Raw genomic sequence first — 25,943 nt, 5'->3', positions numbered from 1 at the left:
TCGTCGCTGAAGGGGCTGCGGGAGCAGATGGGTGAGAGCTGGCAGCGCACCTCGCGGCCGGAGCTCTGGCTGCAGCCGGCGGTGCGGGGTCCCAGGCTGGAGAGGCGGCCCCCTCTGATCCTGTGGGGCCGGCCTGAGAGCAGGCCAGGGACGCGGCCCTCAGGCGGGCTCCTCGGCCCAGCCCCCCTCCCCCCGGGAGCAGAGAGCCGGGTCCGCGATCCCAGCCCCCCGCTGCCCCCGGGGTGAATGGGGAGCAGAGGGCCTCGGGGAGATCGTGTCTGTCCCCCCTTCCGCTCCTTGGCCTGAGCCCCACACCCTGCGCCCTGTCCCAGCCTAACTCCCCTTCTCCCACCCCCACACCATGACCCTCTTGTGGGTTCCCCACGCCTCCCTACTTGTCTGGGCTGCCCCCCACTCTGCCTCTGATCTCCCCCTGCCCGGCTCCTTTCTCTGAGCTGCTTGTCTGGCTCTCTCGCACAGGGCCGGCTTTGCAATGGGAAAGGCGTTCTGGAAAAGAAATCGGGGGCTTCTGCTGAGTCTCTCACAGCTTTAAAATCCCAGGCCTTCCTACGCCTGGGTTTTAACTTCAAAATATTTCTTGAGTGGAATATGAAACACAAATCTCTCCCCCTCCTCTCCTCCCTCCAATGCATAGATGTTGTATTAATATGCAGGGTCTGACTTACATTAAAAAAAAATACCTACTCTGCCTTACGCTCACCCTCATTTGCCTATAAAACTGCAGCATGTAATTTTCCTACAAGACTTTAGCTGCTAATATGAGATATCTGCAATACATAGACAGGAATGAATGCCACTTGAGGACTTCATCTTAAAATGAATTGTCTGCCTTTTGTGATCTGTTGAAAGTCCAAACCATTATATTTCTGTAATGAGTCTTGCCTCAATTTTCTAGATTTTTTGCAGACAGCTCATCACAGTTGTCCTGCCCAGTGTCTGCTGCAGTATCTTGCAAATTTGGCATGACATGATGGTCTGAATTATGAAATGTTGCTTCCTAATCAAACTCTTAATGCTGCTTTAACACTTTTTTGGAATTAAGATTCCAGTAAAGGCTAAAAATATTTAAATTTAGTTTGTTAGAAACTGCTTTGGGTTGTTCTTTTCTGTTGGAGATTTTGTTATGTATATTGGGGTCCTTGTTAATCCATTTTGTGTTCTGTGTAGAGTGAGTGTTTTGCTTGTCAAGGTGCATGTGTGCACACAGTAGATTTGTGGGTGAGTCAGTACAGATGAAAACATTTTGATTATTCCAGACTAAGCATAATGAAGTGACTAAAGGAAAGAGAGAGTTATGATTTCTGGTTTGATGTAAAAATTAACTAACCTAAACTGTGTGCAAACTTACTTTGGCCATGTCTACATCTAAAGTTTTGCAGCGCTGGTTGTTACAGCTGTATTAGTACAGCTGTATAGGGCCAGCGCTGCAGAGTGGCCACACTTACAGCAACCAGCGCTGCAAGTGGTGTTAGATGTGGCCACACTGCAGCGCTGTTGGGCGGCTTCAAGGGGGGTTCCGGGAACGCGAGAGCAAACCGGGAAAGGAGACCCGCTTCGCCGCGGTTTGCTCTCGCGTTCCCGGAGCCACCCAGCAAACCGCAGGGAAGGAGACCTGCTTGCTCGGGGCTCCGGGAACGCGAGAGCAAACCGGGAAAGGAGACCCGCTTCGCCGCGGTTTGCTCTCTCGTTCCCGGAGCCACCCAGCAAACCGCAGGGAAGGAGACCTGCTTGCTCGGGGCTCCGGGAACGAGAGAGCAAACCGGGAAAGGAGACCCGCTTCGCCGCGGTTTGCTCTCTCGTTCCCGGAGCCACCCAGCAAACCGCAGGGAAGGAGACCTGCTTGCTCGGGGCTCCGGGAACGCGAGAGCAAACCGGGAAAGGAGACCCGCTTCGCCGCGGTTTGCTCTCTCGTTCCCGGAGCCACCCAGCAAACCGCAGGGAAGGAGACCTGCTTGCTCTGGGCTCCGGGAACGAGAGAGCAAACCGGGAAAGGAGACCCGCTTCGCCGCGGTTTGCTCTCTCGTTCCCGGAGCCACCCAGCAAACCGCAGGGAAGGAGACCTGCTTGCTCTGGGCTCCGGGAACGAGAGAGCAAACCGGGAAAGGAGACCAGCTTGATTACCAGAGGCTTCCTCCTTCCACGGAGGTCAAGAAAAGCGCTGGTAAGTGTCTACATTGGATTACCAGCGCTGGATCACCAGCGCTGGATCCTCTACACCCGAGACAAAACGGGAGTACGGCCAGCGCTGCAAACAGGGAGTTGCAGCGCTGGTGGTGCCCTGCAGATGTGTACACCTTCAAAGTTGCAGCGCTGTAACTCCCTCACCAGCGCTGCAACTTTCTGATGTAGACAAGCCCTTTTTGTCAGTGTGTAAAGTGATTGGTCTGTTTCTGTGACTACCAGTGCCATTACTGATGTAAGAGTTCTGGTGACTCTTACAAATTGGTCTTAAGATCTTGAATCTTCAGCTCAGATCTGGAAGTCTTTCTTCCTCCTTTGATGCAGAAGTCAGATATGGACTGTGTGTGTGTCTGTATGCTTATTCCCCTTTCCAGTATTTTAAGATGAATGTAGTGCTTGTGGAAGATAATTATTTGACAGAAGACATTAGACTCAAGACCTGTTTGTCCACAGACTAGAGAGACTACAGGTAGTAGCAACACAGCTTCACCAGCATAATTTTCAGTCCTGACCTGAAGGGACCTTAACTAAGAGTGAAAGGGTCATTTATTTTATGAGTCCACTTTGTTTTTGTTCTCTCTGCTGAAATTACTAATTTTTATGGTGCTTTGTGAGATGGACACTCATCTGATGGAAACTAAACTGGAGACCATCAAAATCCTTCCAGAGCCCACCAGGCAGATGGCATCCACTCTTGTTAACAGCTATCTTGGACTAGATGCAGGTAACCAGAAGGGAAGGGTACCTAGGGCCGTCCAGCCTTAGGTACCCTTTCTAAAGTGAAGATCTTCTTTAAGAAAACAAATTAAAATGTGACACTAAAAATGACAGGGCTTGAAAAACCCTCTTCCTTATTTTTCCCATAGGAGGTGAAAATTGATGGAGCAGAATCTGAATTTTAACTAAAACATATTTTAGTACTTTGGCTACAAAGATAACTAACATGAATTAATATAGTGCTGTGTTTTTGAGTCTGCAAACAGACAATTTCAATATGGCTTTTTCCAAGTGACTAGAGTGATGTTGCTTTATATCCAGGACCCTGTGGGAAGCAGTGATATTGACAAGAATCATGACACTTTATTTCTGCTGTTGGGCAAAGTTGTGAGTTGCAACCAAGTCAGACACAGAAGCTATTTGCAGATGAGGACTGAAAAATAGGAGGCTAGGAGGCAGTAGGAGCAATAGAGTAACAAAGACCCTTCTGCGCTATCCCCATTCCAGCATTTGCACAGCAACAAAGAGGACCTCAAGAGGCTCGTTGATAGTGTGTGTAGAGGGAAGAGTGCAGGAATGTAACTTTCTGCCTTATAAAAGACAGGATTGAGAGGAGCTACAAATTTATCTAATACCTGGTAGCCAGATGCTAATATGCAGTATGGACAGCATCCTGCCAAGAAACCAAAGAGCCTCCTCTTTCTTAGTTACTGGTATGGAGTCTGGGTTTCTTTGCAGAACATTTACTCTGGACCTTACTAGCTTCCTCTTCCATGCCTCCAGTCTTTCATAGCAACCTCTGGTTGTAGGTTTAGTCTTCTGGCTGGTAGAAGTCTGGTCACTGTTTCAAGCTCTGAAAATTGGCATCATAGGGTTCTGCTCTTCTTATTTCTCAATAGCTTCCTTCTCACATTTAAGTTTAAAGTAAAGCAATGGGTTTTTCTCATTCTCAACCGTGCCTACACAATCTGAGGGAAAGCATGCTTTTTCTCCATGCATTGCCTAGAATAAAGAGGTCATGCAGGCCAAATCATGCCCTCAATAACAGGTCTGCAATTCCATTGTGTTCAAGTTCCTTCATTTGTCCAGCCTGTTGCCTTCAGCCAGACAGCATGAGAACAGAATTTTGTCCTGCAAATAGAATTTGATTAACACTTCTGTGAATGATACCTGCCCAGGAAATGTATTAAACTTAGATCTAAAATATGATTTTATACTGAAACAACTACATATAAATGGCACCACCTAATTCCATTGATCTGATCTCTGGATATTTTCAAAGTTATGGCCTCTTATTATGTGGACAAAAGGGTTTTACTGATATTTTAATTCTGTAAGCACTGCTGAGCTCGCGCAGATTTGAGAGAGGGCGTTAATCTGTTAGAAGGCATTTACTTCTTGAATAATATGGTAATCAGATTAATATTTGAAATTATTTTAAATTATAATAGTCTGCTTTTATCTTTTTAGTCTATTAGAGTCATGAAATGCTTTATCTTGACTGTTGTGATCTTGTTGGCAACTGGCTGTTACATTGCAAGAACTTGGGGCCATTCACCTCTGCTTCATTGGGAAATGTCCCTCCGTGATGTGTGAATGGGTATTGCATTGGTGTTTTTGTTTTGTTTTTAAGTGCCAAATTCTACTTTTTTCAGAGATCTGTATGCTCAAGTGGGAAATCTTTGCAAATTTGAGTTAGGCCAGCAGCACGGTGCCTTCTTCCTGTGAATATATTTTGACAGATCTGCTGTGGTCATAGTTTCCATCTCTCTTGGCTAGTCAAGACCTATATGGTCAGAGCTTATATCCACTAAAAAAAATTAGTAAAGTCATTCAATATCTAACCCATAAATTTGCTCCATGTGGATTGCTAATAAAATGTGAGGTTCTAATCAGAAAAGTGACTGAATAAAAATAGCATATTATTTAAAATATGCTCCATTTGTGTATTATCTCTTTGTTAGTGACATAAAAATAAAGTTTATTTCCCCCCCTCCAATTACCTCTGCAGAATCAGCGCAATTGGAGAATGAGCTGGCTTCTGTTGCTTCTCACCTATCAACAGAATTGCTAACCAGGGTCCTGATCCTGCAGGTTGTTCTGTGTCAGGGATCGGCAATTCTATGCTGTTGTACCCCTTCCTGCACCCACACAAAATTCCACTGACTTCTATGGAGGATCCATTCATGTATACAGGGGTCGGCAACCTTTGGCACGTGGCTCTCCAGGGTAAGCACCCTGGCTGGCCTGGCCAGTTTGTTTACCTGCCGCGTCTGCAGGTTTGGCCGATCACGGCTCCCACTGGCCATGGTTCACTGCTCCAGGCCAACAGGGGCTGCGGGACGTGGCACAGGCCGAGGGATGTGCTGGCCGCCGCTTCCCGCCACCCCTGTTGGCCTGGGATGGCGAACTGCAGCCAGTGGGAGCAGTGATCAGCCGAACCTGCGGACGCAGCAGGTAAACAAACCATCCTGGCCCACCATGGTGCTTACCCTGGAGAGCTGCGTGCCAAAGGTTGCCAACCCCTGTTATACGTGAATGGATCCTCCATAGAAGTCAGTGGAATTTTGTGTAGGTGCAGGAAGGGGTACACCATCTAGAATAATTTACAGGCTTGGGGCCTGTGTTCAAATTGCAAGGTCAAATTGTCTGTCCAGCCCAACTGAAAGGAATTAGTTATACCTTTGCAGCTCCACTTAACCAGCACATTTTTGGTACTATTGTAGATGTGTGAGAAAGAAAGACACCCCATCTTAACTTTAATCTTAAGTTTAGTTTGCAGCATGGCTAGTTTAAAAAAAATGCTTTGAACAAATTTCCTCAGGAATCACTGACATAAATATTTAACTTAACAATGTCACTTTTACATAATCCTTTTTCATAGTAGAACTGTACTTCAGAAGCACGGAATGATGGTTATGTGCCTGGTTTTGTCTGTCTACCTCAGAACAAATTTTCTAGTAACTTCTTCAGTAGTTATAGTGCAGATAATTGTCTGAAGGATGTATAACTAGTCTTAAACCTGCAGTGCTCAGATAGGTAGTCCAGAACACACAAGGCTATCAAATTCCCTGTTTTACCCCAATTCTTATATCTTACTTATGATTTCCAGTTGGATTTGAAAAATTTACTGCCGTGGAAACAAGTCAGAGGTGTATACAAAAGAGAGAGAGAGGTACTAGTGAATTCCAAGGCAGTGTTCCAGTGAGCTGTCCAAGTACTGCAACTGAAAAATGGAAGGATGATGGGATTTGTACCGGAGTTCTGTCTTAGGGTATGTCTACACTACAGGATAAATTCGAATTAGCTTAAACTGATTTTATAAAACAGATATTATAAAGTCAATTGTGTGTGTCCACACTAGGCACATTAATTCGGTGGTGTGCGTCCGTGGTCCGAGGCTAGCATCGATTTCTGGAGCGGTGCACTGTGGGTAGCTACTGTAAAAGAATGAGGCCAATAATGTCGATTTGCGTCCACACTAACCCTAAATCGATATAGTAATATCAATTTTAGCGTTACTCCTCTCGTTTTGTAGGAATACAGAAATTGATTTAAAGGGCTCTTTAAATCGATATAAAGAGCAGTGTAGTGTGGACGGGTGCAGCATTAAATCGATTTAACGCTGTTAAAATCGGTTTAACAGCGTAGTGTGGACCAGGCCTTAGGCTCTGGGCTCTATTTTACAGATCAGTCCCTGACTATTCGGTGTTAGATAAATTAATCTCCACACAATCTGCTGCTGCTTGAAGAGGGAAGGAGCTATTTCTGTTTTGTATTGTCCAGAGCCTGCTGGCTTCTGCAGAGCACTGAGGAGCAGTCTCCAAAACTTTCTCTGTGCTCCTCTCCCAGATCTCCTCTAGCACACCCCTCTACCAGCCTCCTGCTGGTGATATTCAAGCCTCCAATTTTTTTTTTTTTATTTTATTTTTTTTGGTGGGATGTGGGGTGGCAGGCCTTCCTCTGACTAACTCCAGTGCCTGTCTCTGCATCTTGTTCTCTGAAAGTAACATAAAATGGAAAGTATGCGATCAAGATTTGATCCATCTCCTATTTAAAAAGGTAACATCATCAATAGACTACTGTGTTAGATTTATAGACCACTAGTCTTGCATGTCATGTGGTAAAAGCACAGCAGTGTAAATTACTACCTGTGTGTCCTATGCTTACTTCTCCTACTCTGGTGATGACTTTAGGTAGGTCACTTATCCTCTTTCTTAGCGAACCCGTTTTTGAAATACAAATTGTAATGCCTACAACAGAGTGTTTGAGCGTAAATGTTCATGAATGGGATCTGAGAACTTGGATGATAAATTCTAGGATATATATTGTATATGTACAGAAATATCCCTTTGCAGTCAATATTACAGTGATATCCCTAAGTACTTAATTCTTTAAATGTGCGTTTGATTAATCAGGCATTTAAAACACATGTGGCACAATTCCTGTTGGGTAAAATACCGAGAATGCAGTTCAAATACAGATTGTTCCATCTAAGGCCAAAATTTGTAAAGTATGCCCTCATAATTGGGTCCCAAGCACTTGGAAAACTTTGAGTAAATTTACTCAATTTCAGGTTTTTTCTATAATTAATTTAGCACAGGCCTGCACAGCTCGTAAGACGGCGAGGGCCATATTACTCCAAAGAAAACAGCTGAGGACCAACCCCCCCCCCCCCGGCCCTGCCAACCCCCGTCCCAGCGCCGCCAAGCCCCCCTTCGAAACACAACACCTCCACCAATGCCACCCAGTCCCCTCGAAATACTCCCTCCCCCCCCAGCACCGCCCGCCACACGGAAAGAAACCCTCCCTCCCCAGCACTGCCCCACTGAAACAGCGGTATTGAACCTTGGTATTATGTTATAGCGGGCCCCTAAGGTAGTATAATAAAAGTAAAAGAAAAATGTCTTTTTGCTAGAAGTAGAATAAGATCTTTCCCCAACTTTGTAATCAATTGCCCTGTTGAATGAATGAGGTGTGACTGAGGAAGGCATGGAAGGCAGCACCTCCAGACAGCTGCAACCCTTGGAGAGGGGATGGGATCCAGACCAGATTAGTAGAACAGGTCAACCACTGACTCCTTGCTCACCTCCTCAGCCCCCCATCCACCCCGGCTTGCCTACTCACCCCCCGCCGCTGCCCACCCACCTCTTCAGCCCCCCTCCCTCACCCACTGCTTGCCTACTCATCCCCCACAGTGAGCCCACCTACTCACCCCCTGTGGACCGCACAGTGAGCCCACACAGGCCGCATGTTGTGCAGGCCTGATTTAGCACATCTGTCACCATAGTATCTATTGGTGGCCAGCTTCTGCCATTGATTTCAGTAGGAGCTGCACACAGAATTAACCTATCTAACTAAATCTGCACCTTGCAGGCCATACTCTACCCGCTCTTGTAAGAGTGTAAATAGGTTGCAGATTTGGAGATCTGTACTTCTGGGGGGTAGGGAAAACACCAACAAGCTTGCGAACTGTGCACGGATTTCTGTAAGCCCATCAATTGCTTAATTGAGTACAAGTTTCAGAAATGCACAGGATAGAATTTAGCAATGTCTACCCAGAGCTTAGCTCACTTAACTATCTTTTAAAGTACTTATTTAAATAGCAAATAGAAAGTTTTTCCCTCAATTGCTCCAAATTATGAAAGGCTATTTATTTTGCCTGACTGAAAAATAGTTTCAAAGTGACATAACATTCTACTACAGCTGAGCATAAATAAAAATAAAGGCTTAAAATAGCTCTTCAGTGACAAGTGAAATTATTAACAATGTTTAAATCTTAATTCAGTTTTTCTTTAACTGATCCTCGCAAAACCACTCTGCCTTCACATTAAGGCTTCATCTATATTAGAATTTTCAGATCCATAATTTCTTGTGGGTCTCTCAGTGATAGTACTAAATGGAGCAGTAGTTTAGAAGAGACTCTGGTCTCATCTTGTCTAAACTGTACATTCTGCTGGTGTTGTCATTGGTGGATCTCTGCCTCTGTTGGTATTGGGAATTGTGGATCCAAAATAGTCTAGAATAAATAAGATGTAAATCAGTTGTGTGTTCAGTGTTTCCATCTGTTTCTCATGCCTATCATTTACTATCAAAAAATCTCACAACATTTGGGAGGCATTTATTTATTGCATTTCTGTTTGAGAATTTAAAAGCTGCTGCAGTTGTGAGGAAAAATACCATAGAATGCTGTGCTGGATACCATTTAAAAATATATCTGGTTTTATTCCAATCTGTAAATCTGTTCGGGTGCTACCCTCTACTAAACCAAATCATGGAATTTAACTGCCTAGCTAAGTCTAATTCAAAGTTCAGAGGGAAGTGGCAGTGAAGTACTGCTCAAGTTGTCTTTTGAGTCAATAGTCTTACGCACTTCAAAACCTCATGTAAAGGTTAGTTGCCAGGTTGTTCTCAGTATGTCCTGGACTCTGATGTGCTCACATCAGTAATGTTTTTATTGTAAACATTTAATTAAACTTTATACTTTTTATAACCAGTTATTGATGATGATTATATAATGGTCAGAAGATGCCATAGTTATCACACACCTGTTGTTTTTTTAACCTGTTTATCTGTAGCATCAATATTTATGCAGTAGCTAATGATACCTATTTAAGTAAACTAGCATTGTATTGTACATTGCCAGGGGTTTGGGCTTGTGCAGTGCAATAGTGAGATCTTGTTTTCCTGAAGTCATTACCTAAAATGAGTAAATACTAATACCTGTCAGACTTTCAGAAACCATAGGTTCAATTGTAAACGAAAAAGTCCCTGTTATGTTTTTATAATACAGTTCAACACCTGTCATTCTAAAATGTGAAGTATGAAAAAAAAAAGTTTTTATAATATGTTATGTTTCATTTGGGTTTTTTCCATACATTTCAATTTCCCAGTTTACTGCAGCTAAAATTCAAGGTTCGGTAATACTTCCAGCTGGATACCAGAGATAATTTCTTAGTTCATGGTTAGCTTTTGGTGGGTGTACACGTGATCATCCAATCACACAGACCTTTGTAGTAATATCTGGTGTGTAAGTGAGAGCAGTAGTGTTGAGTCTGAGCACAGGCAGCCAATTACACATAAAGAAAAGGAAAATCATAGTTATCACTCAGTGTATTTTTATTTGAAAATTGTAATCATTTAGTTGGCATTGGAAATACCTGTAATAATACCCTCGTTTTCCACGATAAATGTCAATGTGGTATGTATGTGTGTAATTTATGATATACATACATTTGTTGTGTTCTGTTTAAAGCAAGTTAACCTTCTATTTGCATAATGTCTATTTTCTATTGAATTTTATTTTTCAAATATTCTTTGAGCTCTTGATATCCAGGAGAGGGATCCACAGAGAGAGTTATCTTTGCAGTTAGTTTATCATTAGTATCAGAGGGGTAGCTGTGTTTGTCTGGATCTGCAAAAGCAGCAGAGTCCTGTGGCACCTTATAGACTAACAGACATTTTGGACCATGAGCTTTCGTGGGTGAATACCATGAGCTTTCGTGGGTGAATACGTCAGACGAAGTGGGTATTCACCCACGAAAGCTCATGCTCCAAAACATCTGTTAGTCTATAAGGTGCCACAGGACTCTTTGCTGCTTTTATCATTAGTAGTTATTCCTAGAAGATGCCCCATCTCTAGTTTACAGCTCTTCCACCTTTTTTCCTTCAGAGTTTGGAGAGAACTTAGAAAATATTTTTCTCCTAGTACCTTTTACTGGGCTTTAATTTGAGCATGTCACCTTTTGCAATTGAAATGAGCCACCCTGGGAATTCAAGGGGGTGCATAGGTATTGCAGTAGCCATATAACTACGTTCTCTGACTAAGGTGCCTCAGAGACTCTGCAATTTAAAACAGTGTGAACCCCTGACTTATTTTCCATTGGCATCAGACCCAAGAGTTGGAATCTACAGAGATATATATCTATAGATACCAGTAATTAAACAGATTTCCTGTTATAGCTGAAAATTTTCACCTTTCACTTTAGCTTTGTCAAGCTTGTTTGAAAGAAATGTAATGCTTTGACTTACATTACAGATTATTGGTCTGTATTACATTCTAGATATGATAGGCCTTGATCATCAATCCCCTGACCAAACTGGCGGACATCACCTTATTCTCCTTTGTTTTCCTCCTTAAGACTCATCTCTTCCATTTGACAATGGCTAGGCAAGGTGAACTGAGACCTTGATTTATTATGCAAAACATGCTTTTTTTAAGTGTTCCCTTGTCCTCTTCTCCTGCTTTTAGTCTCCTTGTTAGTTTTCATTTTCCTGTCGTCTTTTCACACATCCAGATTATAAACTCTGGGGTGGAGACCATCTCTTTATTACATGTTTGGGGTCTGTAAGTGTAACGGTATTACAAATAAGATGTGCCTGCAACCTAAACTGTACCTTAACAAAGATTTTAGGGTGCAGTGATTTTCAGTTTTAATAAATGTTGGAGTTTAATTCTTTAAATTTCATATCATTCTCTTCTGCAGAAGGCAATGAAAAGCAATTGTTTTATTCTGGTGCTGCAAAAGGACAATCTAAACTATAAAGAAGTAACAGGTCAGCATGAAGGACATACTGATGCATGACTGGGTTTAAGCCCATCGGTATTGCATGCATGGAGAAGAGTGTTGGGATCTAGCCTCCTCTTGTACATCTTGGATGCACTGCTTGTGTAGCACCTCGTGCTCACTTGCTGAGAAGCAAAAATAACATTAACAAGTAGTGTAGTCACCCTAATAAGGAAGGACAAGATGGGATAAAGGTTAAAAATGCACTAGTAGTAGTTTTCACTTATATCACATAATGGAGACATTGTTTTCTCTTTAAGAATAGCTCAAAGTTCAGCTTTCACAGAGTTTGACTTGAATCACTTGTGATTTGCAGTGCTAGGCTCTGTTGTACAGATGGCTGCTTGTTTGAGTTCTCATGTATTAAACAATAACTAGCATGCAAACAACATTTAGAAGGGGGTAATCAGAGCAAGAGAGGAGAAACTAGACAGATGATGGAAAGGGAGACAGTGGGAAGCGAGGAAGCTAGCCCATTTCCCTGTGCTGAAGATAATGCTGTGGGGAAGAAAAATGTAAATGGATGTTACAAAGGAAAAATAGATATGAAAGTGAGGCAGAAAGTTATCATGAGCAGGGCCAGCGCAACCCATTAGGCGACCTAGGTGGTCACCTAGGGTGCTAACATTTGGGGGCGGCGGCCGAATCTTCAGCTGCCTCTGTCGGGGATGGCATGTCGGGGGCGGGACCTTCCGCCGCCTAGGGCGGCAAAAAAGCTGGCGGTGCTCCTGATCATGGGGCTTGTCTTCACTGCGCTGTTAGTTTGGGGTATAGCTTGAGCATTTCCCCAGTCTGACTTGCAGCTGTGTGTAAATCTCATGTTTGAGTTAAGTGCTGCTTTAAACTGGAGCTAGCTGACTTTTAGGTGTGTGTGTTGAGTGCTGCTGACACTTGAGCTAGTAATGCAGTTGGGATTCAGGTTACTTATTGCTGCTAATCCAGTCATTCTGTGTGGCTCTGGTGGTGGTTTGCATTGTGACTGCTCTCACTTGGCCTAACTCTAGTTAATTTGAGTGTAAATAACTTGAGCTCATGCTGTGCTGAAGACAAGCTCATACTGTGAGAAATATGCACAAGAAATAGTGTTGAAAAGAGAATAGAATTAGGAGCCTGAAACATCTATAAGTGTTAAGTGAATCTGAGTGCATACACAACCCCCAAAAATATTAAAAATAATTCCGCACTCAGAGTTGAGGTTTAAACTTTTGCAGTTTAACTTTCTGCTCCTCCTTGCACTTGTTAAGTTGGTGTCCTACAGTGTCAAAGTATGAGGGGTCTGATCCACTTCTGTGGATATATTGCCCTTAATTATTGTACTGTAGGGTAGTAACTTTTCATCTTTTATTTTTAAAGCAATTTGAAATGATGTAATAACGTGTGGTTTTAGTGTATAAACTGTTTTCACACTAATTAATGAACTTGGGCATTTTAGACTTTGCCTATTTTTGTATGTAAATGACATAAATAGTTGTAATGAAGATATATCCCAACTGAATTTAAGTTTGTTGTGCAAGGATAGTTATGTTGGAATCTGGTATCTTGTTTTAAAAAGACACGTTTAAAAGTATGTAATGTGACTGTGGTTTGTTTATTTTAGGGGGAGGTGAAAGTGGCTTTTGGTGGGAGACTTCTAGGTAACAAGAGGCTTCTGTGGTTTTTGACCCATGGAAACTGTGGGACAGCATCCTCTTTGGATCAAGTGTTTTATCTTCTTTAATATTGGTATGTTCTAGTGAAGAATCTCATGTAGAGTACAAATGTTTCTTGATGGATCACTCTTTCACAAAGAAGCACAGTGAACAGTGTCAACCTGTCCAATTCTCCCTGCTTCCCTGTAACATCATTTAAATCACACTATGCTTTTAGACAAAGAAGAAATATTATATAGTGCATGGCCATTTGCTGTTGAAACTGTTGGGATTGTAGGGCTGAGTATTCTTTTGTGGCCACCTTCAATTATAGCAGAAGGTTGGTGCATAGATAAATATGTTTGTAAACAGAATGCAATAAACTTACTTTCCCTTCTCACTTTGGCAATTTTTTTTATTAATGACTTATTTTACATATTCCCCAATCCTTTAGAAGAGGTATGTGTGGATTTGGAGGGGAAGACGTTGCCCTCTTAAAATACTTTGTTATATATTTTATTTATTATATACATTATCATATCAAATACCTTAGAAAAACCCGGTGCTCTGTAAATCGGATTTAATTAAGACACTTGGTCTAATGTCAGAATATAGAAAAACTGAAACATGTTCCAAATGCAGTATTAGAGGCAAAGCGTCAGTGTTAAATTTGAGAGAGGCCCTAGAGTGGATGTGGCAACAGTAGAGAGGCTGGATGGGCTGAAGCAGAGCCAAGAAGGAAATGGGGAACAACTGGAAGAGTGTCTGCTGCAGTTCTGCTTCATGCAGATGGTTGCAACAATTTGCCTGAGAACCATAGTTAGTGTAGACAGGGTGCCCTTCTGTGGCATCATACTCATATTTTGGAGAGTTTTTTTCCCAAAATATAGCTTGGTCAATTACCCTTCTGTGCTGAAAACTCTCTTGTGGGATTCTGGCTTGTCACCTCATTGTTCAGTGTTTATATGGGACTCCTAGGTGGATTAGTAAAGCAGCATGGAACTCCGGTAATTGCAGCAGATTTGGTAGCACCTGCCTCTCTCTCCGTCTTGGGCCAGCCAGTCCTGGAAAATGATTTACTTATTGTTTGGTAGAGAGGGAAGCACGCATGAGGGCTAGCCAGCTGATGTGTAATCTGAGTAAGAACGAAGTTGCGCTGGTAGGATGGAGGAGGGAATTGGAAGACGGGGCAACAATTATATATGCTCCTTTAATTGAGAGTGTTTTCCCACCATTTGTAACTAACTTCTAACCTGGAAGTGATGTTGAATCCATAGCTTCTGTTAGACCAGTGGTTCTCAAACTTTTGTATTAGTGACCCCTCTCACAAAGCAAGCCTCTGAGTGTGACCCCCCCCCCCCTTATAAATTAAAAACACTTTTTTTTTATATTTAACACTATTATAAATGCGGGAGGTGAGGCAAGGTCTGGAGGTGGAGGCTGACCGCTTAAAACCCCCCACATAATAACCTCACAACCCCCTAAAGAGAGTCGACCCCCAGTCTGAGATCCCCTGTGTTAGACAATCATTGCAGCATTGACTGGGGATGACGTTTTTGCCACTGTTCCGTTCAGATGCAAACCTTGATACTCTGATCCTTGCTTTTATAATCTGGATAGTTTAGATTATTGCACACTTCCCAATGGGAAAAGTGGCCCTTTTGCGCAGAGACTAACCTACCACTCCACTGATACTAAATGACAGCGTGGTTAACAACTTTGCTGAGATGCTTCAGAGCTGAGTGGGTATGAAGTGGTGGCTCCAGATCATAATTAGGAGGCACATTGTGTGGAATAGAGGGCTTTATTCCCCAGGTACCTTCACCAGTGCTAAATTAAAATACACATTTCTAAAAACAAGTGACTTCAGTTGAAATTTTAGAAATACTGCGGGAGTGTTGATAGAGTTTTGGAGCTGTTTGTTTATTTAGCACTAAGGAAAACTTGTCAAGACTATTCTTAAGAGGAATTTGTACTTGTGAGAGAGAAGAATTAATGTCTCTAGTTCCTTCATTATTAGGGAGTATTGTCCTGTAATGCCTTTTCATACTGGGGAAAAAAGAGGATAATCTCGGGTAGTAGTTTGCCATGGCTAAAATGTGCTTAGAATACTGATGATAGGTGTCATGGAAAAATACTAGGATAATTAATTTTAACATTAAACAATGAAGTGTTTGTTTAAAAATAACCATTTAGGGAATACATTTAATTGGATTTTTATATAAGACTAAAAGTGCTTATCCTGTGTTCTGTATGCCCTAGTCAAACCTTTAGAAATACATACCAAGCTGTCTCCCAAATGTAGCAGCCTGGCTCCAGCCACTTAACCAGAAGAAATTAATCTAAAAGAAAATGCACAAAAATACCAGTGATCAATAACCATGTTTCCTCACTTTCCACCCAAAAGCTCATGCAAATAAATGGGTGAAGTGGATAGGATCTTAAATGTGCACATTGGAAACTTATGAATGTGGCATTACTATGGCTAGGCCCCAAATATTCCTCTTTAAAAGTTAAAACAGCTCTTCTTGTGTCTCATGCGGAGCGAGACAAAAATACCAGCTCAAGAGATTGTTGACACAATTCACTTGCAAAGATGCCAATGCAAAGATGTTGGAGAAGGTAGGACTAATGACTTTGTGATACTTATGTAGTCCTATTTTTACCAGCTTTTCTCATATGTTAATTTCAGCTTCATAAAAGTTAAATTGAGTATATGAATAGATTTTATGGAAAATACTTGACGTTAAAACATTTAAGATATATCTTTAATGAGGTTTTGAAACCAAAGGCAAAAGTTAATTTCATTTGCATAGTAAATCAACAAGTCATGACTTTAAGTATTACAAGTACTGCAGTATTTGCATATAGTTAATTCCATCCTTAATTTTATTCCAGTTTATATTACAGCTTGCATCACGCAAGAAGCATTCTGTTACAAAACACAGCAGAATGATTGTTTAAGTTACGTTTTGGAGTCTTGAGGTAAAAATGTCAATCTTGGTGTACATAATTTGGTGTGATTGAAGTCATAGGATGTTTAACCTTTAGTTCCAGCATTGGATTTGGTCTGCAATGTTCATTTCCCACCTGTACTGATTTTGAATTCTCTTGATCTACCTCTTACAAATCGTCATACCCCCTCATCTTTGTCTCTGTGAGAGATGAGGATATGTAGCTTGGTATCATTATCAAAAGGCTTTTCAATTTTATTCTTCAATTGTGTTGTAAGATTGGCCATATTCTAGTCTTCTATTCATTGAAGGCTTTTGTGGTCATTTTCGCTGGTGCAGTAATTGCTGCATCTGTGCCTATACTCAGATATGCCTGCTATACCCTATGTTGTGTTATACCTCTTTCTCATGTTAGCCCTTGTGTGGTTGGAAAAATTGTGTTCTCTGTTCACTGCTTTGAGTTGGATTAATATTTTCTGCATGACAAATGCCACAGTGTACAAAATTAGCTTTTTGATTTTTAAATCTTTAGTGTACTTAGTGAAATTGCAACGTACCCATTTTTATACTTTGCCAACTGACCAGAATATCGTATTGCAATATGTGATATTGCTTTTTTATATTAAAAGACCCTCAAAGATGTAATAGAGTGCATAGGTAGGATTGAAGAAGGCTGTTTGGTGCTGCAGTGAGGTATTCAAGCCGGCAACAGCTGTGGGTGTCAATTTAGAGTTTCTGAATAAGTATTGTAATCAGCATTTATCATTGATACCACGTGAGATTACACACTTTGAGGTGAATGTTCCTGGGCACAGTCTTAGGAAGGATTATTACCATGACAGAACTAGTTGTCATGGAGAAGAGAAGTGTTCTTTCCTTCCTTCCTTTGCATTTTGTACTACCCAATTAAAGGAAAGCCACAGACCATTGACAATGCTGTTTCTTTCAGGAAAAGTACCAAATTTCATAATCATCCATCCTTAACTATAAACTTTTTAAATCATTTGACTAGGATAACTTTTACTACAAATGGGTATAGATTTTTTAAAAAACATTTTCATATATGTGAAGTCTTACATGTTTGTATCTAGTTTCTTGGTGGTGGTTCTCGAGAATGGGTTGTTTTAGGAACCAAAAGATGACAAACTGTCTTCTAGCTCTATGTTCATTACTTTGGCTGTAGGGGTTTACATGGTGGGAAGATTGGGAGTATTGTACAGATCACTCATGAAAGGGGTCTTTCCCTCTTAATTGTGTGTGGAGATATGGGGAAAGTTTGTTTGTCCTTAACTTTGAATATTTCTCCCCTTGCATTTACTTGCCCATTCACAGTTGCTTCACTGTAGCGGGAAGAAGAGTGACTAGTTTAAGTGTAGAATGACACCATAGTGAACAGGATATCCATGCAAAATGATGGGAAAGAAAACTTGATCAGAGATTTCAGGAATAAAATAAATAAATGAGCCCATTGATGACAATTGTATTGGCAGTAATTGTCTCTTTAAACTGTTTTTTTAGTTTTTGTTTTGTTTTTTTACAGTTGCTGCAGCCCAAGCGATAGCAGAAGAAAGAAGAAACCAAAGTGGTATTAGCCCTGTTCCAGTCCAAACTGCAATAAACCTACAGACTGCAACTAAACCAGGTGTAATCTCTGGCTACTGTTGATCTTGAAAGTTGTTACCTCACCGGTGGGAGTTGACAGGGTTGGATAGGACTGTTCTGAAGTGCCTTTGCTTTCTCCCTTTAGATAACTCAGTAACTTTAGGACATCACTCAGGCTTCCACTCTTGCTCTTCCTAGGATTCAGTTAGCAGCTTGCCCACTCTGAATAGGGCAAATTAATTTTTGTGCTCTATACTCTGCTCTTGTTGCCAATTCGCTTCCAGGTGCAATTAAGGGTTTTGGTACTGTCTACAAAGACCCAAATGGTCTGGGCTCTACTCAACTGAAAGACCATTCTCCCCTTGGCTCTTCACAACACGTGGTTTTTATAATTGTAGCACTTCAGCTAATTGCATTTGTAGTAACCTTTGTGGGATCCAGAGACAGGTCATTCTTGGTCACAGCCTCTCACCTCTGGAATTTACACCTGCCAGAAATAATGGGCTGTGGTTAGAGCATAATGCAGGGCCCACCTCTTTGTTTAGGCTTTCTATTAATTTCATGTCTTGGGACATTTAATCTTATGTCTGGTATTTGCTGGGCCTCTTAAAATTGTTGGATTAGTTATTGGGGGGGCAGGGAGGAGTTCCAGAATACATGCTGTACTGGAGGACAAGCTTGTTGGTACTCTTCTAACCTGCATGAAGTACATTATGCCGTGGTGAATGGGTGCCTCTCAGAATGAGTTCAGTAATCATTTCAACAATCTATATTTAAAACAGCTTGTTTTTTTTAAAATCTGTGTTCTAAATGACTGACAATTACAAACCCATTGTTTTTGACAGTGATAGATGGCTCCATTCTGAGAACAGAAGAAAGACAAAGACTAGCTCGGGAGCGAAGAGAAGAGCGGGAAAAGCAAAATGGTGTATTCACGTTTAATCATATGTTAAAATAATATGTATTAATGCTTGTGGTATAAGTTACATACAATGCCACACATTAGTTCTTTCCCAAAGTCTTCTTGTCTTTGTGTACACTGGCGCTCTCCTTAAACTTCCACTTCCAGCCTGTGTGGGGTAGATTACATAGTGGTAAAATGTTAGTGGCCAATCTTTGCAAGCACCCAGTCCCCACTATTACAACCCACCAATGCGGCGGTATTGGTGAGTGTGAGATTTTGAGAAAAGTATCAGGGTAGACAAAAGACCCTTGACAGATTCTGTGTTTATATTGTGTATAGAATACCATCCAGACAATATTATTGATGATCCAAAAACGTTTGGCCATCTGACCTGCTTGATTGCCTTCAACATTATCTCGTTTAAGATTGTAGAAAGAATAAAAGGCTCCTGGATTGAGTCCTTATCAAATAAATTTGTATTGCACTTCATTTTAGATAAGAATCCAGGGTCTCATCCAGGAAAAGTTGTATAAATGTGGGCCATGCATCTACGAGTGTGGTAAAGCTCAGAGACAGTCTGTGTACTAGTACAGTGGCTTATCCATGTAGTTAACATCTTCCTGCTGGCCTCAGGCTTCTCTGCCATTGTGTTCAATTTGGGGCTCATTTATTTTATTTTATGGGCTTGCCTTTAAACTGTACGGTAATTTCCAGAAGTATGTTGTTGAAAATTCTGAACTTTTGAGAAAATACATGTAGTCTGAACTCTGACATGTTAACTGCCATGTTTTCTCATTTTCTCATTCAGTGACTTAGAATTTTTTTTTATTATTGCAATAAATGACTGGGAAATGCGACACAGAAGTCCATATTAAGTTTTCCTCTTATGCCCAGCTTCCTAGTGAGGCTTTAATATTAAGAACATAAGAACGGCCATACTGGGTCAGAGCAAAGGTCCATCTAGTCCAGTATCCTGTCTTTTGATAGTAGCCAATGCCAGGTGCCCCAGAGGGAATGAACATAACAGTCATTCATTCCCAGCTTCTGGCAAACGGAGACTAGGGGCACCATCCCTGCCCATCCTGGCTAATAGCCATTGATAGACTTATCCTCCATGAATTTATCTAGTTCTTTTATCAACCCTGTTATAGTCTTGGCCTTTACAACATCCTCTGGCAGAGAGATCCACAGGTTCGTTGTGTGAAGAAATACTTCCATTTGTTTTAAACCTGCTGCCTATTAATTTCATTTGGTGACTCCCAGTTTGTGTGTTTTGAGAAGGAGTAAATAATACTTCCTTATTTACTTTCTCCACACCAGTCATGATTTTTATAGACCTCTATAATATCACTTCTTAGTCATCTCTTTTCCAATCTGAAAAGTCCCAGTCTTATTAATCTGTACTCATATGGAAGCTGTTCCATACCCTAATAATTTTTGTTGCTCTTTTCTGAATCTTTTCCCATTCCAGTGTATCTTTTTTTGAGATGAGGCAACAATGCAGTATTCAAGATGTGGCCATACCATGGATTTATATAGAGGCAATATGATATTTTCTATCCTATCCACCCCTTTCTTAATGATTCCCAGCATTCTGTTTCCTTTTTTGACTGCCGCTGCCCATTGAGTGGATGTTTTCAGAGAACTATCCACAGTGACTCCAAGATCTCTTTCTTGAGTGGTAACAGCTAATTTAGACCTCATAATTTTATGTGTGTCGTTGAGATTGTTTTCCAATATGCATTACTTTTGAAATTCAATGTTGGTAAATGCATTATGACAGCACCGCAAAAGCATGCATAGCATAAGGTACGTTCTCTATGAACTTACATACAGATCATAAAGTGTAATACTTCAGAAAAAGTTCCAGTCTGTTCCCAGAGATGGGGACACAATGGAATGGAAGATTAGGTCACATGCAACATTATTTGATTAAGATGTAAGATTAACTATACATCTGAATTAGATCAGCTAGAATGTTATGTTGTAGAGGTGGACTAATATGCTTTTCATCTTTGTCAATTGTAGTATTTGTGAATACTTTTTAAAGTTTGATTTAAGTTTACTTATTTAAATTTTTTTAACATGAATAGCTGCCAAAGAAACACAGATATTTGAAAAGGAAAAAAAAGCAAAACTCCAGTATGAAAAACAGATGGAAGAAAAGCAGAGAAAATTGAAAGAACAGAAACAGAAAGAAGAACAGAGAAGAGCTGCAGTAGAAGAAAAAAGAAAACAAAAAATAGAGGCGGAAAAGGTACTGTTCATGGCTATTATGTAACATTGTGAAAATTGTCTAAATTATATCCTTATTGTGAAATAGATTAGTTAAGGAAAGTATAAAGTACATTGATCAGTTGTTCTTTTGAAAGTTGTTGGAATTCCTACTCCAGTATTCAAAGCACACACGTTACCTTTTTCAATGGTGATCCATTATTTAGTCTCACAGTTAATTCCAGTTGGTCCTAGCTCTCCCTGTACCAAAGGGAACATTAGCTAGTTATCTTAGTTTGTTCTTTAATCATTTTTAACATAGAGTGTGAAAATATCCCTGAAATTTTCACTTTCATTTTGTAGACAAGTTTTGCTGTGTTTTTAGTAAACTAACATGGTTTCCTGACTTAATGTGTTTCCGACTGGGTTCTGGCTGGTTCCCACTGTCTCTCAGTTCTCCTATGTTACTACTCATGATGCCTTCTTTTGTGCTGCTGATCAGACTACTTTCTGCCTTATCTAGTTATCGTCTGCAACTTTGAACTATTTATTGGCCATCCTTTCATGACTGTCACTTTGTCCTCCCTCTGATCTAATATGGGCATTCTGCACTCTTAGAAGCATCATCGTACACTGGTTACACTTACATTTTGTGCTATTTTCAGCTACCCGATGTTCCTCTTGTGCATCTCTTTAACTTGAATGCTGTTACGCTCTTGTTATTTGAAGATAATTTAAGTCCCAGGTATTTCAGTGCAGCAGCTAAAGAAATAATTTACATTGTTGAAAAACAAGCAGAAATGTTTGTCCTGTACTGTTGGTGGTTCAAAATGGAATTGCAGTCTAATGGAACTTCATCTCTTGGAACACAAAAGCACTGTTTTTAGCTTCAGACTTTCTCCAAAGAAAGTTTAGCCTGAAGGCAACACCAGTGGCTATTGGTGAAACCATTTATTTGATTATCAGGAAAACAATCCCTGACAAATCAGCCCCTGACTGATATTAACCTGAGCGTTACCAGATCCTCTCCTTAGAAGAGGATCAGATGCAGACATTTACACACACAGAACCTAGCACCTGGGAGAGTATCTTCTAGTTTTGCCTAATGATGAGAGTCTAACCCATACAAACTGCGTTCAACCAAGAAGTGAAGGCAGGGGCTGGAAAATGAGAAATACGATCAGAAAATATTTAAAATGAAGTGTTTGATATTTACCAATAAGAACATAAGAACAGCCGTACTGGGTCAGACCAAAGGTCCATCTAGCCCAGGATCCTGTCTTCCAACAGTGACCAATGCCAGGTCCCCCGGAGGGAATGAACAGAACAGGTAATCATCAAGTGATCCATCCCGTCACCCGCTCCCAGATTCTGGCAAACAGAAGCTAGGGGCGCCATCCCTGTTCCTCCTGGCTAATATCCTCCATGAACTTATTTAGTTCTTTTTTGAACTCTGTTATAGTCTTGGCTTTCACAACATCCTCTGGCAAGGAGTTCCACAGGTTAACTGTGTATTGTATGAAGAAATACTTCCTTTTGTTTGTTTTGAAATCTGCTGCCTATTAATTTCATTTGGTGACCCCAGCTCTTGTGTTGTGAGAGAGGGTAAATAACACTTCCTTATTTACTTTCTCCACACCAGACATGATTTTATAGACCTCCATCATATCCCCCCTTAGTCATCTCTTTTCCAAGATAAAAAGTCTCATTTTTATTAATCTCGCCTCGTATGGCAGCCGTTCCATATCCCTAATAATTTTTGTTGCCCTCTTCTGAACCTTTTCCAATGCTAATATATCTTTTTTGAGATGGGGCAACCGCATTTGCACGCAGTATTCAAGATGTGGGCATACCACAGATTTATATAGAGACAATATATTTTTTTGTCTTATTATCTATCCCTTGCTTAATGATTCCCAACATTCTGTTTGCTTTTTTGACTGCCGCTGCACATTGAGTGGATGTTTTCAGAAAACTATTCACAATGACTCCCAAGATCTTTCTTGAGTGCTAACAGCTAATTTAGACCCCATCATTTTATATGTGTAGTTGGGATTACATTTTCCAGTGTGCATTACTTTGCATTTATCAACATTGAATTTCATCTACCATTTTGTTGCCCAGTCACTCATTTTGAGAGATCCTTTTGTAGCTCATCGCAGTCGGCCTGGGACTCAACTATCTTGAGTAGTTTTAGATCATCTGCAGATTTTGCCACCTCACTGTTTACCCCTTTTTCCAGATCGTTTGACATAAATCATTTAAGACCTCTTCCTCCACTTCAAGATTTACCGAGCACAATGGATGATAAAGGACATAGCAAACTATGTTTTTTCATTCTTTGTTTCATGTTTCAGCCAAATCATTTCTGATTAGTCACCTCCCACAGGTAACTTAAAAAAGGAATCACCATAGTGAGAACAGGTGGAAGAATTAGTTGCGACCTGCCTGAGACTAATCATGAAAGCCTCATTACTAAGATTAAAAACATTGTTCTGTTTAATGACAATAATTAAGACTCAAGTGCATTGTTACTAGCTATGCAAAATATATAGGTTGTGTGTGCAGCCATGCTTAGATTGTAATCTTGTTGAGATACTCTCATTATGTTGGTGCAATAGGGCCCTGATCGGGACCTTTAAATTCTGCTGCAATAAAATTAATTAAAAGAATCTCAGGAACAGTGTGTTCTGTAGATCCTTGTCTAGATACTTTGGTCATTGATACCTTAGAGTTCTGTCCACATGGATGTGATTACAGGATATGGGTCCTAGATTGTACCAAAAGTCAGTAAAATAAACCAGATTGGAGTTGTTTTATCTTTCTTTAGAGGTAGATAATCTGCAGTCCAAATACACCGCTAGCTCGATATAACTGCACCTGATATAACACGACTTTGGATATAACGCTGTAAAGCAGTGCTCCGGAGGGGCAGGGCTACGCACTCCGGTGGATCAAAGCAAGTTCAATATAACACGCTTTCACCTATAACGTGGTAAGATTTTTTTGGCTCCCAAGGACAGCATTATATCGAGGTAGAGGTGTAATATTTTTCTGGAAAGCTTTGCATGGCAAACAAGACCTCCTGTTTCTTCAGAGCTTGTTGCATTTTTATCCTTTCCTTCCAAGTTTTTTGTCACTGAAGAAACCCTAAAGTGCATGCAAAGACTTTTTAATCTATTGTTATGAAATGCATGTTAAGAGAGAATGGAAGCCTTCTGTCCCAAGGAGAGAGAATTGTTTGGATAACTGGTCCCTTGGTATCTTGTAGCGTGTTGTTGATAAATACTGACGAAGGAGCTCTCAATTGTAGCTATTCCAGGATATGACTCTGTTGTTGATCTTCATAGCCAGGCAGTCCCATATGCTTATAAACCCTGAGGATGGTGAAGAGGAGGTCTGTTAAAAAGTGAACTGTGTAACCCTTTTTATATGACAGGACTGGAGTTCAGTGTTCTGCATTTTGTTTTCCTTCTCCGCCAATTGATACAAATACCTGAGACGGGAGAGCTGTACTCCAGTGCTGTTCCAGATGTTAGTCATGTCAACAATTATTGCTGAAGTCCAGAGTTTAGAAGTAAAAACGGACTTTCAGCTTGTCATAAAGTTTTCCTTTTAAGTTTTACCTTCTTTTGGGTTCCATCTTGCTTCCATTGAAGTCGATGGCAAAATTCCTTCATGTTTAGAGAGATGGGTTAATGTTTGTATCGTACTTCGAAAAGATAGTGTCCTTAATATTTGTTAATGCAGACTTTTAAACAGTTTTTAAAAAAGAATGTACTTTTATTTAGATATTTCAATTAGCAACAGTATTTTCTGTCAGCAGTTGTGCTTTGAAGTTCATGATTTCTCTGCTTACAAGAGAATTAATTATTTTTCTAAAAAAATCTTCTTCTAGCCAACATTCTAACTTTTTTTTTTAAAGCCTAGTGGGATGTTAATTAAAGGTCTTCTTTCACAGAGAAAGATCTCTATTAGTTTACTTCATATATTAAACAATCTCAAAAATATTTGAACACTTAAACAATTGTAATTTATTTCAGGAGAATTCTGAAGTTTCATACCTTAATGGTTGCTTCGTTGGAAAACTAGAATTGACAGTTTAAACACTTGAGATTTTATAATCCTTCCTCCCACTTTATATTTATTTATAAGTCTCTGATAATCAAGACACCTGTGAATAAGTGGTGTTCTGTATAATATAACTGAACTGATACATAGTTGCTACAGCAGATTCTTGATCAAATGCACTTTGAATGTGTTAACCCTAAAAGTCTAATTTCACTTCAGTGTAGCACATCTCTGTGTGAAATATTAGAGGAATATTTGTGCATTATATTAAAATGATTAATTGGTGTCTTCAGCCTTTTTGCCCATTAAATTTGTTCTAGAATTAGTTATGGTCACATGGTGCTGGTAAAACAGATGTTTTTGATAGATTTCAAACTCTCTGGGGAAGAAAGATTGTTTTGTGTTGAACATAGTTGTGCTTAATAATGGTTTATGTAGCCTTATAGAGATATAATTTTGAAATAGGAGCGATATGAAGCAGTTGTGCATCGTACTTTGGAGCGGAGCCAACGGCTGGAAACACGACAAAAGAGATGGTCATGGGGAGGGTCTGTAACTTCAAATTTGGACTGCAAGACTGGTAAGGGTAGCTAAAATTTAGTGCAATATGTTAATTTATAGTGTTGTCTCATTTATAATTAAGATGCCTTGAAGATTAATTCAAAAGTAGTATTTATAATTCTGTTTTAATTATTTCTATTTAATACTGTTATTGTTTAGTATAATGAATATGCAGCTATGACATGTAAAATGCCTTGAAAATGCATCCTTTAATAGACTTGCTTTGAATACTAATTGATGATGCTCCATGTTTTAAATAGAGAATAAATGGGTAAGATGACACAGGGGTTAATGCTCAAACTTTTCAGCTTTGGAGTCCTTGCTGAATACCACCGAGGTTACACATTTTAAATGTACTTGGTCTCAAACAGGTCCTTATTAAACCATCATGTAATTTGACATAATTAGCAATTTCTGCTGATCAGAAGCCCAACATTAGAATAGTAGAACAGGATGACCTGCCTACTTAATCACTTATCTATAATTTATAGGAAAAAAACTGCATGATCATGGGGGACTTGAG

General features: G+C 40.4%; 1 protein-coding gene across 1 annotated transcript in view; it reads left to right on the top strand.

Annotated features, from left to right (window-relative positions):
• Positions 1-2,905: 2,905 nt before the first annotated feature.
• The window catches only part of MAP7D3 (MAP7 domain containing 3), a 59,022-nt gene continuing 35,984 nt past the window's right edge, over positions 2,906-25,943 (top strand). Inside the window, 7 exon segments of the mRNA XM_050964410.1 lie at positions 2,906-2,926; positions 13,084-13,160; positions 13,162-13,208; positions 17,609-17,710; positions 18,516-18,596; positions 20,668-20,831; positions 25,325-25,439. Of these exon segments, the coding sequence (XP_050820367.1) occupies positions 2,921-2,926; positions 13,084-13,160; positions 13,162-13,208; positions 17,609-17,710; positions 18,516-18,596; positions 20,668-20,831; positions 25,325-25,439 (592 nt within the window). The 5' untranslated portion in view covers positions 2,906-2,920.

Source organism: Gopherus flavomarginatus, chromosome 8 (genome assembly GCF_025201925.1).
Source record: "Gopherus flavomarginatus isolate rGopFla2 chromosome 8, rGopFla2.mat.asm, whole genome shotgun sequence".
Lineage (NCBI taxonomy): Eukaryota > Metazoa > Chordata > Testudines > Testudinidae > Gopherus > Gopherus flavomarginatus.
This window is presented reverse-complemented; position numbering and strand designations above follow the sequence as displayed.